At 52.4% G+C, this 18,145-nt stretch overlaps 1 protein-coding gene across 2 annotated transcripts in view; it reads right to left on the bottom strand.

The window, feature by feature from the left end:
- Positions 1–7,202, bottom strand: part of EFCAB6 (EF-hand calcium binding domain 6) — a 156,124-nt gene extending 148,922 nt beyond the window's left edge. Inside the window, exons 1-4 of one of the 2 annotated variants that reach the window (XM_053662261.1) lie at positions 7,064–7,202; positions 6,696–6,857; positions 5,812–5,970; positions 840–930 (exon numbers count right to left, since the gene is read on the bottom strand). In XM_053662261.1, the coding sequence (XP_053518236.1) occupies positions 840–895 (56 nt within the window). In that variant the 5' untranslated portion in view covers positions 896–930; positions 5,812–5,970; positions 6,696–6,857; positions 7,064–7,202. Of the gene's footprint in view, positions 1–839; positions 931–5,811; positions 5,971–6,695 lie in introns of both variants that reach the window. The other variant, XM_053662262.1, reaches the window with a different exon arrangement.
- Positions 7,203–18,145: the final 10,943 nt, after the last annotated feature.

The raw sequence follows: 18,145 nt of genomic DNA, 5'->3' as shown, positions 1-18,145 counted from the left end.
TTCACCAGCCTGAACGCCCTGCGACCCCAGAATGAGGACCCTAAAGCAAAAGTGTATGTGGTTTTGTTTGTGACACGCTTCCTCTCCCCACGCAGAAAGTGCCTGAGAAACTCACTCTTCTCTAACAAACGACTCGGACTCACGGCCACGGCTAATGCGAGGACAGACGTGGCGACAGGCACGGGAAAGCGAGTCGTGAAGAAGGAGGGAAGGCGCTTGGCGGTTGTCAGACACTCGCTCCGTCTCAAAAACGCTTTGACTGGCAGCCTCTCGAAATGCAAGGGCTGGAGACCATCCGTGCTGCCAGCTCCGCGGCGCAGACAGGGAGCGTTAACACTTCCTATTTATAGTGCGCCAGGCCCACCAGTGCTCCAGGCAGGGAAGGAAGGTGGCCAAGGTTCCCGGCTTCCTGGGGAAGGGAAAGGTTTGCTGCTGCTGCCCCCTAGAGCAGGAAACGCGAATCCAGCCGAGGCAAGCGGCCAGGCAGTGCCCAGCCACACCGCAGTGAGGCCCCCTGAGTGACTCTCTGAATGAGCCCTGGCTCTCTACCGTTTGCGGTCCTGGTGGGCACCACATCGGGGACGCTCAGCTTGAAAACCTGTAAGAAGCCGATGCTTCTTGATGGGGCAGAGACGTTAAGTTCCTAGACAATGCCAGCACAAAAATCAGCATTTAGTACGTGTTGGCTGGGTGAGCGACCGACACAACCAGACAGAGGGGACGGTGAGTGGTGTCATCATCAACCTGCAGAGCCCTCACACCACACACACTCGTGGCCTGAGCGAACTGTGGCCCTGTGATGCCAGCACCCCAAGGTTCGGGAAGGAGGGGTGCCTCACCTGGCCTTGGTGCTGCCTGACTTGATGCTGTTGATATTCATTTTGCTGCGGTTCATTTGCTTCGAGACAAAAGGTCCTGGATTTGTGTATTCTGGAAAACGAGAGAGCGGTGGGGTTAGCCCAGACTGGCTGATGGCTGTCCATCCTTACCTGGCTTGTGAAGCCACAGGACAGGGGTCTGCAGGTCGCATTGCCAGCTACTGAGCTGGGTTGAAACCTCTGCAGGTTTCCCAGGCTTCGCGTGACCCTCCCAGCAAATGTTAGGTCTCCCGGGTGGAGGGTTTGTGACAACTCTTCCCATTATCTCCATCTCTCACACACACACACACCACACACACACACACCCCTATTGCGGTCTCCTGCTTTCCTTACATCAGCCAGAGTAATCATTTTAAAGTGCTGATCTCATGTTACTTCCCTGTTTTACAAACCCCAATTGCTTCCTACTGCCCTTGGAATAAAGACCAAAACCCTTAATGGCATCAAAAGGCCACGTGGATGGATGGGCCCCCTGCTACTCCAGCTGCGTTCCTCTCCTGGTCTCCATGTGTCAACCATGCTGGCCCACGGCAGTCTCTCAGACATGGCCCTTCCACGGGAAAGCCTTCTCCCACACGCCGCAGCCCACTGCCTAGGCCTGTCAATTCCTCCTCGTCCGGAAGTTCGGCGGTTCTCACACTGCAGTGTCTGTCAGCATCACCTGCAGGGCCGGTCAGACCCCAACTGGACCACGGAGGTCCAACGCAGGACCCCGGGGGTTGGGTGGGGCCGAGAATACGCTGGGCTGACAAGCTCCCAGGTGATGCTGAGGCTGAGACCCACCGAGACCCATGAGTCTCCGTGCACATGTCCCTTCCTTGGGGAACCTTCCCTGACCCCACCCGCTGAACCAGGGGGAGCCCCCACGGGGACCTCCATTGTCCCCGATCGCCCTTAGCCCAGGGTGCAAGGGCGGGTCTGTGTATATGAGTATTCAACTGAGGCTTGCCTCTGGGGGCCCCCAGGCCCCAAGCCAGGGACCAGTGTTCAGAGGTGCTCAAACTCCCTGAGTGAGTAAATCAGCTTCCACTCCTGAACTCTCACAAGTCAGGGCAGAAACCCCTGCCTTCAGCCTGGGCTCTCTAAGCAATTGGCAAGTACTGTTGATTTTACTTGGAAAACCCCTCTTAAGCCTCCTCACTGCCCCTCTGACCCCAGTGTCACTGCCCTGCTCAGCCTCACCGGTCTGGGGGAAGAAGCGGCCCCTTCCACTGCTTCCTGGTCTCCAACTGCTCCCTCTAATGCACCCTCCTCGGTTGGCAGGATGGCGTCCTGGTTTTGACTGTACCGTGGTTACTCTGTACCATGTATCCCTGAGGGGCCTGAGGACACGCTGGACCTCTCTGTACTAATTCTGCAACTTTTGTCAATCTAAATTTTTAATTAAAAAAAAAGCATACAACACTTCTCCAGAGTGTAAGATCATTTACATCATTAATAATCTGGCCCCAGGCGACCCCTCCAGACGCCACAGCCCCACGCACACTACATTTTCACAGCACTCCAAATATTCCGCGTGGTTCCTCACCTCCACATGTGGTTCCCTCCTGCTAGAATTTCCTTCCTCCTCTTCCACCTGACACCCTTCAATTCATCTCTCCAGATTCAGAACTCGGTCCCTCCTTTGTGAGGTCCTCCTAGCCTCCTTAAATAAAACTGACCAGGCCATTCCAGAGAACTGAGTCTTAGAGTTTTGTCCTGCCCGTTGTTTTATTTAATGAAGGAAAGGACAAAAAAACCAGAGGCGCCCATAATCCCACTGCTCTGCTATGGGGCTGGGGAGGGGGGTGCCTACGTATAAAGAAGTAGCAACACCTCCCACCTATTCCCCCAGTTCTGCCTCTATTTTCACTTGGATTCTCTGCTTCCCCACTGCCCCCCTGGCTGAGTACTGGTGCCCTCTAGTGGAGGGGCAGCAGCCCTCATGTCCCCACGCTCGGCACCTACCCTGCCCGAGCTCCAGGTAATCTCTGTTCCAGTGACAGCAGCGGGCGACGCCCACCACTGGGAGGGCGGGAAGCTGGGCTAGTCTCACCCTTACTCTGAGAGCTAAGTGAGGTTCTCGGTACGAGCAGGCCGCAAGCCACAGCGACGAGTTCTGCATGTCAACCCTGGCTCTACCTCTCCCTCAGTTTAGGTTTTCTAAATGAAGAGAATTCTAAGACATTAATGAACTCATGATTACTTCAGAACTTGGTCCAGTAGAAATTAGCAAGAACTACAAAACCAATGCTCCCCTCCCCACCCGCCCAAAGAAGCCCCAAGTCACAGAGCATCAAATGTACTACTTGCCTGCAGGCAGAACCCCAATCAAAGGCTCTCTCACTCCTACATGTACTCGCCAGATACATATTGGTGTCCAGTGTTTAACAGATGCTATTTATAGCAGAATCATAACAAAAGTGCCATCCATCTGCCTTGGCATCCAGAAAAAACATAATTCAACACAAGACTGAAAAATGTGCGCAGCCAAACAGAAATGGCATCAGAAGCAAAAATTGCTGGAACTGGTTTCGAGGGGGGAAAATGATCACTTGACTAAATTGGAAGAAGTTGCAAGCCACACAGACTACTTTGGCAGCTCGCTCCAGATACTTGTGAAAATCTTCTCATCTATTCTGGTTATCAGATGGCTGTTCTGTATGTCTCGGGACACACCCAAGAGGGCCCCTCCTCGCCTCCCGTGCACTCACTTGGCACCTGCCAAGCCTCCACGGCGGGGAAAGCAAAGGATGTGGTGCCAAGGTGACATGGAGCCCAGTTGGTTCCACCGTCTCCTGTGCAAATTGGCCAGTTAATTAGCCTCCTACTGCCCGTTTGCTCATCTGCAAAGTGGAAATCATCTTTCTCTTTAAAGCGGGCGTGCCTCTCCTGGAATCTAGGGACAAGGTTCTGTGTGTGCTCTGGAGGACTTCAAAGTCTCTGAGGTGAGGTGCAAAGTATGTGTGAGGTGACTTCTCTAGCCAGAGGGTACATTACTTTCACCAGCTTCTCAAGGGACAAGTGACCCCAAACGGTTAAGTGCCACACTCTAAAGGCTATGGAAGGATCACAGATGACGTATCTAAAGGGCCTGGCACACAGGAGGTGGCGTTCACTCTTTGGCAGCTGTTATTAATTTTAGGTCCCAGGAAGGCACAGAAAGACAAGTCGCACAGACCCCAGGGCAGAAGGCAGGTGGACACTGCAGAGTATGGCCTCCGGGCCAGGGTCTCATGGGTCAACAAAGGAGGGCAAGGGTCTCATGGGCCAACAAAGAAGGGCAAGCCAGAGGCAGGGCAGAAGAACCCGAGCAGGAGCAGAGGGCACTGGGGCAGCCAGTGGCCGTCACAGGGGCTTCCTCAGTGCCTAGTCCTAATACCTAGAGGCAGCTAGATGGTGCACCTGGCAGGTGCTCAGCAAATAACTGTGAGGCAAATTAGCCAACAGGTGGTGAAACCAACCCAGGGGACAGGAAAACACCATTTACCAATTCCTAGGGAAAAACAAAATTCGGAGAGTGTTATTGACAAGTATTGATGTTCAAAATCGTTTTTAAAATTCCATACGAATGTGACGTTCCACATTCTCTCCCTAAACAGTGAGGACCCTGAGCCTGTCTCAGGCTTTGTGACGGTCCTTTGTGATGGCCCTGAGCCCAGGTCCACTGCCTTCTGGACCTCTGTGTTAGAAAGGCTTCGTTTTTTCCATGGGGAATTAAAATGCCTTACTTGCCTGGACAAAATCAACTCAATTTCCTTCTATTTTTTTAAATTTTCTTTTACCGCCCTGGCTGGTGTAGCTCAGTGGATTGAGCACGGGCCTGCGAACCAGACAATCGCGGTTCGATTCCCAGTCAGGGCACATGCCTGGGTTGCAGGCCAGTTCCCTGCAGGCCAATTCCCAGCAGGGGAGGCACGAAAAGCAACCATACATTGATGTTTCTCTCCCTCTCTCCTTCCCTTTCCCTGTAAAAGATAAATAAATAAAATCTTTAAAAAAAAAATTTCTTTTACCGAGTTCAAGAAGCTCAGAGATGAATGTGGAGCTCAACTGTATCAACCATTTTGGACAATCTGAGTATCTTCTCTCCTCCTGACGTCACTTTCCTATTCAATCTACATTGCTCGTGACCCTGACTTACGGGCTTCTCTCATCCACAGGTGTCTATTCTTACAGTCACCACAGAGCCTCAGTGGGTCCCGGAGAGTGTCGCGGGCTTGAGAGGGCTGCACAGGTCAGGCGCACAGGTTCTGTGCTCAGGCCGCCCTGGAGTGGAAGCCGCACACTCTCGCGTCTGCGTTTTAGCCCCTTAAGCAGCCGTACAATGGCGAGAGTAACTGTACTTTTTCACAAGCAGCTGATGGGGACCAAATTAAAATACAGGTGTGCAAGGCCCTGAACTGTGCCTGGAACAGAGTAAGTGCTCAACAATCATCAGCCAGGAGTGGCAGGCACAGCTGCAGTGCCAACAAGAAGCAGCAGCGAGCCTGTGAACGGATACATGCAGGGAAAAGCAGCACCGCCACCCGGGGCAAAGTAAACCAAACCTGCTGGTGGGTAAGGGTCACAACCAGGAGGAAGCTGTGGAACATAAAGCTCTCTCATGTAGGAAGGTGTCCTGTCCGTGTGCCAGCTCTAGTTGCAGTTCCAGACATATCCCTTAACTTTACAACCACATCTTCTAAATGATGGGGGCATCCTGGGCAGTATTGGGCTAAGAGTGAATTAATCTTTAACTATTATAAGAATCCAATCGACATAATTGTGCAAGCCTAAAGGATAGTATTTTTAGATACACTTCCCAGAAGGTAAGCAGCTAATAGCTTCCTGTCTCCCTCGCAGTTCCTCGTCTATTCTACAGCTAATGTCTCCATTCTGGCAGGGAAGGGGTCATCTGAGAACACCTCCAGTGGATGGCTCTCACAGCTGCAAACAGGCAGTCAGCACACACCTGGGAAGGAGCTTCATTAAAGCCGCCGTCTTGTTAACAGCCCGAGGCCTCCCAAGGGGTCCCTGCTCTGGGTGGGTGCCCACCCCATCTCCCGGAGCTGGTTGTTTCTCCAGGTGCCACACAGCTGGGGACGTCACAGCATGAGGAAGAGGTGGAAGGCTGGAAAAGAGCAGAAGAGGCAGACAAAATTGGAGAGCAAATTTAAAGTCTCAGATCAGCATTTCTTGACAAATACCTAGCAGCACCTCCTGTGAGCCAACAGTAAACTGAAGGGGTAGGGCAAGGGAAAGTAAAGAAAACTAAAATAAAATCCATGCCCTCTTAAACCTTGCATCCAAGTTGAGTGGGAGACCAGTGTCACCAGATAACCTAAGGGCCGGTGCCTGACTCACTTTCCCATCCCCAGGATTCGGCCAACTAAATGCCTGTTGGATTGAAGAAAATGAATAAAAGAAATAGATGAAAGAACTGCAGCGTGTGAAAGTTGCCTTTTTTTTTTTTTACAGCATTTCTGTAAGTCCACCCATTTAGGGGGACATATGTAAGAAATAGTAAATTACTTTCCTTGAAAGTGATTTAGTGATTTACCAATGGTCTTAAATTCTGTGCAACCAACTATTCACAGAGTGCCTCCAAATGAAATGTCTGAGGATAAGCATGTGTGGTCCACGAAAAAAGAATATTCTAGAAAGACAGATTTTTGACATGGGATCGAAATGCTGAGTTTAAATTCTGTCTTTGCAACTTCCTAGCTGTGTGATTGTGGGGCAATCCCCTTCTAGGAGAGGGAGTTGACGATGCTATTAAACAGAGTGCTGTGGGGAAGGGGAAACACGGGCCTTCTGAAACCTTCTGTAAATACTCGGGGGCGAAGGAGGCATTACCACACGTTTTTCACGCGACCCTCAGAGATCCGGGAAGGAAGATGTCACCACCTTTCCACCGGTTTTACAGTCTGACTTCCCCAAACACCACGTCAGCTCCACCAGAACAGGACCGTCCTATTCACCGCAGCAGCCGCAGAACCTCCACGAGCTTGGCACCTGCTGGCGCACCACACACACGACAGAAAACGAGTCACCAGCGCTCCACCACGGACGAGGAAGGGAGGCTCCTCGTCCCGAGCGTGGCCAGGAGCCTTCTCCGGGCTGCGGGACCTTCCGAGCGGCACGCCCGCCACCCACACACTCGGACCCTCGCTGCCCCACTTCGACTCGCGCACGGTCCAGGTGCCGAGGACGCGCCGCCTTACCCTCGCCCCCTTCCTATTCTCCTCGTGGGGCGAGAAGTGCGCGCTGGGTGCCCGGGACGCCTGAACGCGGAGACCCAGCCCACTCGGTGTCTCTAGGACGCTGTTGCCCGAGCGACGACGACTCTCGCGGACTGGAGAACGTTTCACCTCACTCTGTAATAAGCTGAGCTCCAATTGGCGAAGTGTACGACGGAGTCGCGAGAGCGGAGGGGCGTGGCCAAGCCCGGGGCCCGGCCTAAGGTGGCTCCGCCCCTTGTAGAAGGGACTTCCGCCGGAACTACTGGCCCCGAGGCGCGGGAACCGGCCCTGACGCAGTGCGTCACGGAAGCGGACTTCTGTTACGCGGCCTTGGCGCGAGCTGACGTTGGACTGCGAGCCGCGTGGCTTGGGGGAAGCCAGTCTTCCCCTGAGAAGCACCCCTCACCAGTAAAAACCGAGCGTATCCCCTCGGGGCCTAGTGTCTGGATGCAGGGACAAATGTTCCCAAAGCCCCGACCATGCGTGCTGCGCCTTCCTGAAGATTAGGATTTACAATCGTGATTGTTGCGTTAGTTGGCCTGTGTGGTTGTGTTCTGCCGTCTTCCCTGGTGAACGGGGGCTAGTTTCGTCCACAGGGTGTCCCCAGCCCCGCCCCACCTGCGTTTGGGCAGCGGCGGTGGCTGGGTGTCGGGTGAGCCCGTTCTTATCCACACTCGCAGGCAGAGTGGAAGCTCAGTAAGTCGCGTTGATAATCATAATAGCAATGACAGTAGTTGTCGCTGACTCTTGGGGAGCACTTCCCTTTGACAGGCACCCATCCAAGTATGTTACTTGCCATTTAATGTGAATTGATCTGCACAGCAGCCCCATGAGGTAGATGCTACAATTATTCCCATTGTACGGATAGGAAACTGAGGCACAGAGGGTCTTTCGCCCAAGGACACACAGTTACTCAATGGCAGGACCCTGCCACACCACTCACTTGTGGAGCGAGGCAGTGATCGGCTTCAGCTGGCTGAGGACTTCACTCCCCACAGTTCTGCCAGCAGATAAATTCCAGGGTGCCCAGCCGAGTGCGCTGGAGATGAGGTTTTACGGTCCTTGCTTGGCAAGGTGACCATACGGCTGGTGGCTGGTTTTCCTGCTCTCCAAGGGAGTCACTTCATAGGCTCCCCCAGGGACCTTCACCCTTTACCTCATCACCCTGAGTGAAGGGCCGGCCTGACGATCTCACCGAGAAAAGGATTCCATGAGAATGGAACGCACAGGTTGTCTCCTAAGCACTGTGGCACCATCTATTTGCTTGCTCATGATCTGGAAGATGAACGGCCACTTTGCATTAAAGGCCAGTTCCTCCGCCGAGGTCCTCCATCCCGTCCTCCTTTGCATCCTCTTGGACTTAATTGCTTAGGTCACCAGTTCTTAAAGTATGGTCTGGGAACCCCTGCCATCTAGAGATCCTTTCCAAGAGTCCATAATCATCAAAACTGTTTTCATAGTAATACTAAGATGTTGCTTGCCTTTTCACTAAAAAAAAAAAAAAAAAAGTTTATTTACTTATTTTTAGGGGTGGGGAGAGAGCAGAGAGGGAGAGACACACCAATGTGTGGTTGCCTCTCGCATGCCCCCCACTGGGGACCTGGCTTGCAACCCAGGCATGTGTACTGAGGGGGAATCAAACTGAGGACCCTTTGGTTCTCTGGCCAGCACTCAATCCACTGAGCCACACCAGCCAGGGCTCACTTCTATTTATTTTAATCCTCACCCATGGATATGTTTATTGATCTTAGAGAGAAAGTGGGGGAGGGGGGACAGAGAGAAAGAAAAACATCCAGATGAGAGAGAAACGTTGATTGGTTGCCTCCTGTATGCACCCTAAGGATGGAACCCACAACCTAGGTATGAGCCCTGACTGGGGATCAAACCCACAGCCTTTTGGTGTAGAAGATGATGCTCCAACCAACTGGCCCACCTGGCCAGGGTGCACTTGTTTCTTTTTTAAGACACATGTTTAAGGCTATAAATCCTCCTCTAGGAGTGGTTGTAGCTGCATCCTCTGAGTGCTGATAGATTTTAATTACCATCTGTTTCAAAATCTTGTTTCCATTTCCATTGTGATGTCTTTTTTGACACATGGTAATATGGAACTGTATTAATTTCCAAATATCTGGGCATCCTTCACCTATTTTTTTGTTGTTGATTTCAGCTTAATTCCACTGCGGTCAGAGAACATACAAGTAGAATGTCAGTTTATTGAAATTTTTAAAGGCTCACTTTATGGCTCACCACGTGGTCAATTTGGTAAACGCTCTATGTGCACTTGAAAGTAATTTGTATTTTGCAATTGTTAGGTGAAGTTTTGGGGGGTTTTTTGTAATTAGGTCAAACTTGTTAATTGTGTAGTCAGAATTTTCCATTTTTTTTCTACTTTTCATTGTTGCTATTTGTCCTTTCAGTTTCCAAGAGAGATGATATTGTACATTGTATTTAGTGTGGGTCTGTGTTGGCATTAATTGATTCCGTTTTTACTTATCTGAAAATATATTTATTCCCCTTCATTTTAAAGAATATTCTCCCTGAGTATAGAACTCCAGCTGTGCAGTTATTTCTATTCAGCATCTCGAAGGCGCCATAGTCTACCTTCCATTGTTTCTTCTGTAAAGTCTTCCGTCTGTGTAATTGTTATTATTTTGAAAGGAACGTGTCTTTCTTTTCTCTGGAAAATGTTAAGATGGATCTGCGTGTGGTTTTCCTTGTCTTTATCCTGCTTGAGGTTTGCAGCCTGTCTTGAACATGTGGCCTCATATCTTCCATCAGTTTGGGGAGATGCACAGCCAGCATTTCTCAGATGTTGCTCCGCCCATTTTCTCTGTTCCTTCTGTGACTATGGACATAACACTAGGACAGTTGTTGTTTTAAAAAGTACATTCTGGCCCTAGCAGCTCAGTTGGGTCGAGTGTCGTCCCATAACCAAAGGGTTGCAGGTTTGATCCCCAGTCCAGAACATACAGGAGGCAACCCATTGATACTTCTCTCTAGCATCTATGTTTCTCTCTTTCCCTTCCTATCACTCTCTAAAAGCAATTTTTAAAAATGTTCTCTGGTGAATAAAAAAAAGAATACACTCATTGGCTATTTGTAATCTCCAGGATTATCTCATTGGATTGTATTTTAGAAGACCTATTTTAAATAACCCCTAACACATCCAACGCCAAAAAATGTAATGTCATGGCACTAGAAATTGACTAAAGCTTTTAAATTTCTCTCTCTCCAATTCTGCCAGGTGCCCCTTTATTCAGAATTGGCCATGATTGGAGTAATTTGTCATTTGAAACCAAGTAACTGCGATGACAAGTTGCTACATGAGAGTCTTTGCAAAGATTCTTGTTTTTGTAACTTCTTTCTGAGGGTGAAAACCCCTGACTAAGAGTTGGCTGAGTGAGCAAACACGGGACCTAATAAATGTCTTTTGAACTGGCCCGAAGTCAGCAGCAAAGCCTTTACTGGTGAGTGGGGCGTGAGTGGGTCCGCCGAGCCCAGGGCTGGAAAACTAAGAATCCGCGCTTACTTCCTTGAACACAAGGGCTTTTCCATGTGTTTAAATGACTGATTAGATGACTCTGTCACATAATTTTTTTCCCCTAAGAACATCTTCAGTCAGAGTGTTTTCCCTGATCTTGGCAATTTCTCACTTCTGTGTGAACAGCTAACTTAGTTTTGTTTTGTTTTTTTACAAGAAACTCACTGCTCAAGAAACTCACCTCACTGTGTATTGTCCTGATCAGCCCATAAAGGCTGTTAGATTAGGTTTTCTGCCTGTTCAGACAGACCAGGGCTCTGTATTGGGACAGTGGCCCTAAACAGGAGTTTCGGGGGAGAAATTATTGCCCATTCCCCTTCTGTTCCCTTGGATGCCCTGTAGTGAATCTGCTTTCGACCGAGCTGAACCTGTTACCTTGTCCAGGGTACCACTCACTGAGCATCAGAGAAACCGGGAAAACTCGCTGCCAGAGGAATCCTGACTGCTCCGCCACTCACGCCCCGCGCGGAGTCTGCTGCTCAGAGCCGCTGAGCACGCTCTGGGGAAGCCGTCGGTGGGAAGCTGGGAAGTGTTTCACCCTGGATGCCCAGCAGACAGCTCATTCCCTCGGCCGTCAGGAAGACCCTCGGGGGCGTGGAGAGCTGTGTCCTCTCTCCAGGTTTTGAGCACTCGAGGCTGCTCTGTCTCCAGTCTGTGCACCCAGGACGTTGGGCCCTTCCATCAAGCCTGTAAGTATTTCACAGTAATCGGTAATGGTGTCATAAATGGAAGTTCACCTTCACGTGAAGAAACAGGCAGCAGGGACTGATGGGCCCCTGGGAAGTGGAGTTTCCACCTCGTCTGTCAGACGGATGGAAGGAGGGGCGCACAGGCGACACAGGCACGTGCGTGCGCATCTGAGTGGAAGCCGAGACCAGCAGGCCACCAGCCGGGAGAGGCCTCTCCAAGGGCTGACCTTTCCGTGGCCTCACGGAGAGCCCAGTCTCTCCAGAGCTCTCCTTAGGGGAAATGTTTTTATTTTGTTTCTGTTTTATCCTGATTCAAGAGACAGGGGAAGGGAGAAGGAGAAACACCGACGGGCTGCCTCCCACCAGTCAGGGATCTAGCCCGTGACCAGGGCTTGTGCCCTTACCAGGAATCGAACCCGCAACCTTTTGGTTATGGATCAGCACTGAACCAGCTGAGCCCTGCTGGCCAGGGCAGGGGGCGAGTTTTTCAAGTAAGTGAGGAATCAGTTGCTCCTTTGGAAGAGCTGCTGTGGTTCTTTTTTCTGCACAGACGGTTCCCTGGAGGTGGCGCAGCTGCTTGTTTCCGGCCGAAACAAATGGCTGGTTTGACCCTTGTCAGTACAGGAAATTGATCAGCGCTTATAACAGGGGCGGTGCTGGCTCTGGGGCCTGGGCGCAGCGCAGGCTGCGGGAGGCTGGGAGCGGCCCAGCACAAAACCCCAGCAGGCCCCTCCCCTTCAGGGGGCTCCTGTGCTTTCAAGCTTTCAACTGCCTCTCACAGTTACCGCTTGTCTCCTTTCATGGAAACAGGAATCAGAATCCACTTATCTTGCTCCTGAACAAGATTCCATAGTGCAGAATGCTGGTATTTAGAATTTTAATGAGTCCTGCGCACTCCGAACATTATACTGCAGCAATCTTAGGAGAACGGCCCCCCTCCCCTCCCCCTGGGGGACAAAGAAGCAGTTAGGAAACAACAATTTCATGTGTTATACACCTGGGCAACTAGCAAACCCCTGACAATCACTAGTAATTCTCTTTGCTGAGAGCCAGGATCTTCCAACAGCTTGTAATTAGTACTGTTTAGCATTTAATTTGCCTTTAGTTAGGTAACAAGCATTTATTGATTACCTGATAGGAACGGAGCAGTGTGCTAAGCACAGTACGGGGACCGAGTGACGAATGAGCACAGTCCCTACTTATGGTCTACTTGGGGCTGAAAATGGATACTTTGGAAAATAAATTTGAAAAACAGTTACAAAAATGTCTTCTTAACTGTGCTGCCACAGGAAGTTATTACTCTTTCAGAATTCAAGGCTCTAACTCCTCGCACACTCCATTCTAGGAGAAAAGTGCTTGTGGCTGCATCCTGTCTCCTGGTAGGAATGGAGACACACCAGTCCCCCATCCTCTGAGCTGAGGACGGTGCCATCCTTCTCCTCTGGAAAGCCCCGAGTGCGGTAGGGACTCAGGACAGAGGTGGCCACCAGCCACTGAAAGCTGGTGTATCTGCTACAATTGGCAACCCCCTGACGTGTCTGGGAAAAATGGAATCCTGGGTCCCTACAGGACGGCAACGTCAGTGACCCAAGACTAATTCATGAAGCCTCCTGGAGACTGAATTTTAAGGCCAACTGGAGACAGGTGGTAGACCTGAACTGGCAGCTCTTAGCAATAACGGGGGTCCACAGCAACCTTGAGAAAAAAAGAACAAAGTGGGAGGACTCACGCTACCTGATACCAAACTGTACTGCAAGGCCATGGTCATCAAAACAGCCCGGTGCTGGCGTAAAAACCAGACACGTAGATCAATGGAACAGATGAGAGAGCCCAGAAGTCAGCCCACACCTATACGGTCAGTCAATCTATGACAAAGAAGGCAAGAATATAAAATGGGGCGACGACAATCTATTCAATGAATGGTGTTGGGAAAAATGAAATGAGACCACTTTCTTACACCACATACAAGAACAAACTCAAAATGGATCACAGACTTGGCTGTCATCAGTAAATCAGTGAACAAGCTTGGACAGGGTGTGGAGGGAAGGCAGCCTTCTTGCATTGTTAGTGGGGCTACTAACTGGTGCAGCCGGTGTGGAGAACAGTATGGAGGTTCCCCACAATATTAAAAAATAGAACTGTCTTCCGACCCAGCAATTCTACTTCTGGGTATTTATCCAGAGAAATCCAGAATAGTAGTTCAAGAAGATGTGTGCACCCGTGTTCACTGCAGCCTTATTTACAACAGCCCAGATCTGGAAGCAGCCTGAGCGCCCATCAGTAGACGACTGGATTAAAATGCAGTGGTGTGTATATGCAGTAGAATGTCACCTGGCCACAAAAAAGAACACAGTCTTAACCATTTGTGCCAACATGGATGAATCTAAAGAGTATTATGCTTAAGAAAATAAGTCAGAGAAAGATGAACACCACCTGATTTCACCTATATGGAAATATAGGTCTGTCTCTGTCTGAGACAGACTCACAGACACAGAGAACAGGCTGATGGCTGCTGGATGGGAAGAGGTTGGGGGCTGGGTGAAAAGGCGAGGGGACTGAGAAGCACAGCCTGGCAGTTACGGGACGGAAAGTCCGGCACAGCGAGTGTAGTCACAACAGTGTGATAAGTGTGGTGCCAGGCGGGTGCTGGACTTGCCGGGGGAATCCTTCCTAAATTGTGTAAATGTGTAACCACTGGATCGTGTGCCTGAAACTGATAGAAAATAATATTGAAAGTCAAGTGTAATCGACAAAAATAAATAGATGTTTAAAACTATCAGGGAAGACTTCCCCAAACAGTAGAGCCGAGGAAGACTGTGCTGGGGTTAGGTCGGGGCCGCGGAGGAGCAGTGTGCCTGAGCCAGGAAGGGCCCGTGTAGTGAGGCAAGGCCAAGTTCAGCAGACAGGGGCTGCTCCAGTCCTCAGCGCTCCTACGACCACCTCTTGAGAGCTAAATTCTCTACACAAAGGACAGCAAAACAGACCTGGTGGTGGCCTCAAGAAGCATGTGGTTGCCCGGCCCTGGGAATGCCATGAGAATCATGCCGGGGGTTCTTGGCATAGACCGTGGGCATGAAGCCTCATTTGGCATCATCCTGGTTAACCTTGGGAATGGCAGCCCAGGCAGAGGGGGCGCCCTGAGCAGGAGAGAGGCCGCCACAGCCAGTGCTTCTTGCACAGTGTAAGATGAAACTACCAACTGCGTTTGAGTAAAAAATAAACATAACTGTGGGTCGTAACGGGGAGAACAGAGAGGTAGGAACACCAGGGAAAAGAAGACTTCCACCGACTCACTTAGGTTCGTTGAGGATGCCCAGGAAAGGGAAGAACGTGGCCGTGGGCCCCAGGGGCAGGCTTCCCTTCCGCAGAGACGGCTGCTCAGTGGATGTTACAGCTGCCGTCCCCAGCTGGGGCCCAGCCACAAATCCTTGCAGGGAGGACAACTTCAGAGCGGACGGGATGCATTTTCTGGTTGATGTTTACATTTTAGACACATCTCACATTCTCCAATTTTAAAGAGTGCTTTTAATAGAGCCCAGGTCCCTCCCATCGTGGTGGAGGGACAGGGTTAGACGCGCAGCTCAGACACCTGGCGCCAACTAGTTTGCAGGGTCCAGGTGTGAGAACGAAATTGTCATTTCACGTGTGGACTTGGCAAAGGGTCCGCAAGCCTTGGAGGTGGCTGTGCTGGCCCGGGGTGGTGACAGGTGCGCAACTAGTTCTCTTTGCCCTTGCTGGCAAAGCCCGTCACTGGCTAAAATTCACGGCTCTCCCGACCCCCTTCATCATCTCCTCCTGGGCTGAGGCAACAGGCAGTTTGACCCCGTGAGAGCCGCAGAATGTTCACACTGGCAGAGTAAGACGCTGGGTCTGAGACCTGTTCACTGGGAGATAGAAAGGGGTGTCCCCGTGTGGTCCCACCGACAGCAGCAGAGCTGGGGCAAGAACCAGGCCCCTGACTCACTTTAGTGTGTCCTCTTTCTTCCCAGCGGGCTTGCCCCTCTCTGGCCCCCGCCCTATTCCTCACACTGAGCAGACTGGGCTGTCCCGCTGTGAGCCTCCGACACATTGGCTGTCTGCTCCACGCCTTTGTCTCCTGTTCGTTGCAGAGGTGCACACGTGAGCTGGTCCCAGGCAGTGTCCCCATTGGACAGATGGGGGGCCTGAGGCTGACACAGGGCAGCCTGATGACTTCCGCAGGTCACATAGCCAACCCAAGACAAGACCAGGGCTTGAAGCCAGCGCTCAGGTTCGACAGAACCCAGCACTTGGGTCCCCCCCTACACCTCTTCCCATATGTATTTGAGTGATGAGGGCAGAGTCCCCGGGGAGCAGGGTAGTGGGGAGTTAAATCTGAAGGCTGCAGAGGTACCGAAATTGTGTCTCCTGGACCCGGCACAGGGCATCACCAACAGATAACAAGCACCAAGGGAAGAGATGAGGGGGAGGAGGCATGCCCAGTGATGGGTGTGGGGTGGTGTTCACGGGCACTGGGCTTCTGGGCTTGAGGGCGGAAGGTGAAGGAAAGGAAGCAGGGGCTACCCCGTGGCCACACCTGGCAAGGCAAGGGCTTGTCAGGAAAGGTGTTCCAGGGGGAGGAAGAACACAAATGACCAGGGTCACTGACAGGGAAGAGACCACAGACAATAGGGACAAAGGCACAGAGCCGTGGGTCAGCATGAGGAGGCAGGACCCCAGCCTGGTTGTTGTCCGGGGAAGGAAAGCGTCCAGGGCAGGGCCAGGAGCAGCACCTGGAAGATGCAGGGGTGGGGGTGGGGTTCAGGAAAGATGAAAGTAACAGTGAAAAACGCAGCTCAGCAGTGAGGCAGTGATCTTATGCCAAACTGCCACCTAGCGAAAGAACGACGCAGCACAGCCCAGCTCCGGGGGTCCCTGTCCACGGAGGGGGCAGGGCAGTGAGGTGGGTGGGATGAGAGGAAAACTGAGAGGTGCTGGGTGCAGGTGAGGGCGGCCCGGGGCTGGGGCCTGCGGCCTGCAGAGGAGGGCAGAGAGGACCGCCAGCAACAGGCAGCTGTCCTGGGAGGTGGCGAGCTCATCAGGGACTGGGTGTCTGGCTGCCAGGATGTTGGAGGACATGCCTTGCGACCAGGGCTGGGCCACCTGGCCAACATGCCTCCCAGTCTGAAAGGCTGCTTCCACAAAAGGATGAAAGATGGTGTCGCGTAGGTAGGACTGGGGCCAAACCCTGCAGGAGGGCGAGACCTGCAGTGCAGCGTGATGGACACCGAGGACCCGCCCCCCAGCCGTTACAAACTGCAGTCACCCTGCTCAGAAAGGCAGGTCAACACAGAAGCTGCTCAGCTGTCTCTATCATGCTGTCCTGAGGGCGACCTCGCTGAGCGGCTGTCAACCCCGACGTGGCCACCAGGGGGCGCCCGCCAGCAGCGCTGGGAGCCAAGGATGCCTCCCCGGGTTTCACTTGTGCTTCTACGCCTGTGGCCATGCTAGAAAGTGGGCAGGGCGAAGATTATGTCCACCGCGTGATGGTGACGCCGCATCAGAGAATCTCAGTGACTTACCTGCCTAGGAGGGAGGGCTGCGACAGCGTGAGTTGGTGCCGGTCCTCTCCAGTGAAGAAACCACACGACCGGTCCTGGCCAGGGGGCTCAGATGGTTGCGGTGTTGTCCTGCACAGCAAGAGGCTGTGGTCTGACCCCACGTGGGGGCACGTGTGAAAGGCAACCAATCACATTTCGCACATTGAGTCCCTCACCCCCTCTCTAGAATCCACGGATATGTCCTTGGGTGAAGATTTAAAAAACCAAATGACAGGTTCCAAGTGGCACGGCATCAGAGTCACAAACAGAGCCTGAGGTGGTCCCAGCGTGCAGAGGAGCTGTTTGGGGGTAAAACCTTGAGCTAGTCCCCAGAACTCGTCCCGGGGCCTTACTTGTCTGTGAGGTCAGGCACCCCAGGGTGGGGGTTCTGTACAATCACGTCTGCAGGGCCCTGACCCCCGGCCCTGCTCACACCCCATCAGCATCGGGTGCGACTACCTGCCCCAGCATTGCCAGTCTCCAGACTGGCCTTACCTGTGGGTTCACAGCACCTTTTGCTGTGAATTACTTTGTCTCAACTCCAGAGGGGCAAGGGAGGAACTGTGGGTGCCAGTCTGCACACATGGTCCACGAGCGCTGGCTCCCAACTAGACCGTTGGGTCCCAGGAGCCTTGGAGATGCTCTGACACAGGGACCCCAAATCACACACAGGGTAAAGACCCTCCACCCCTAACCTGCAATCCAGTCAGTCACAAACATCCAAGGGAGCTTCTAAGGCCAGAGAGGTAGCTCTCCTGTGATCCAATCCACTCACGGCTTCCTTTCTGTTTGCACAAAACCCGAACTCCATCGTGGCCTGCAAGGCCCTCCGAGGGCTGGAGCCTGCAGCCCCAGCCTCCACGCACTGCCCAGCACCCCCCCCCGCCCGGGCCCGCCCTGGCCTCCCCCACAGATGGCTCCAAGCCTGGGTCCCTCGCCTGCCTCACTCTCCTGGCCCTTCAGGAGCATGGCTATTTACTGGGTCCCTCAGTCTTCCTGAGTCTGAACTCCCCTTGGGTTTCGAGAAGGTGGGCAGTCTGCTCACTCCCCCAGGGCCTACAGCAGCGCCTGGTCCCTGGTAGGTGCTCGGGTGCCTGCAGAGTGGGCGCGTCCACGACACGAGGTGAAACAGCAACCGACCAGGCCAGCGGCCGTGCCTCACAAACCAGCACTGCCTTCCTCTCGATTTACTGCCTTCACCTTGGTGTTCTGGTTTTAGGGTGTTTATAAATGACTTGGGACAGAGCCGACGAGACAGTCCACAGATTAACTGGGG

This window comes from Artibeus jamaicensis, unplaced genomic scaffold, assembly GCF_021234435.1.
Source record: "Artibeus jamaicensis isolate MK-2021 breed Jamaican fruit bat unplaced genomic scaffold, CSHL_Jam_final contig_233, whole genome shotgun sequence".
Lineage (NCBI taxonomy): Eukaryota > Metazoa > Chordata > Mammalia > Chiroptera > Phyllostomidae > Artibeus > Artibeus jamaicensis.
This window is presented reverse-complemented; position numbering and strand designations above follow the sequence as displayed.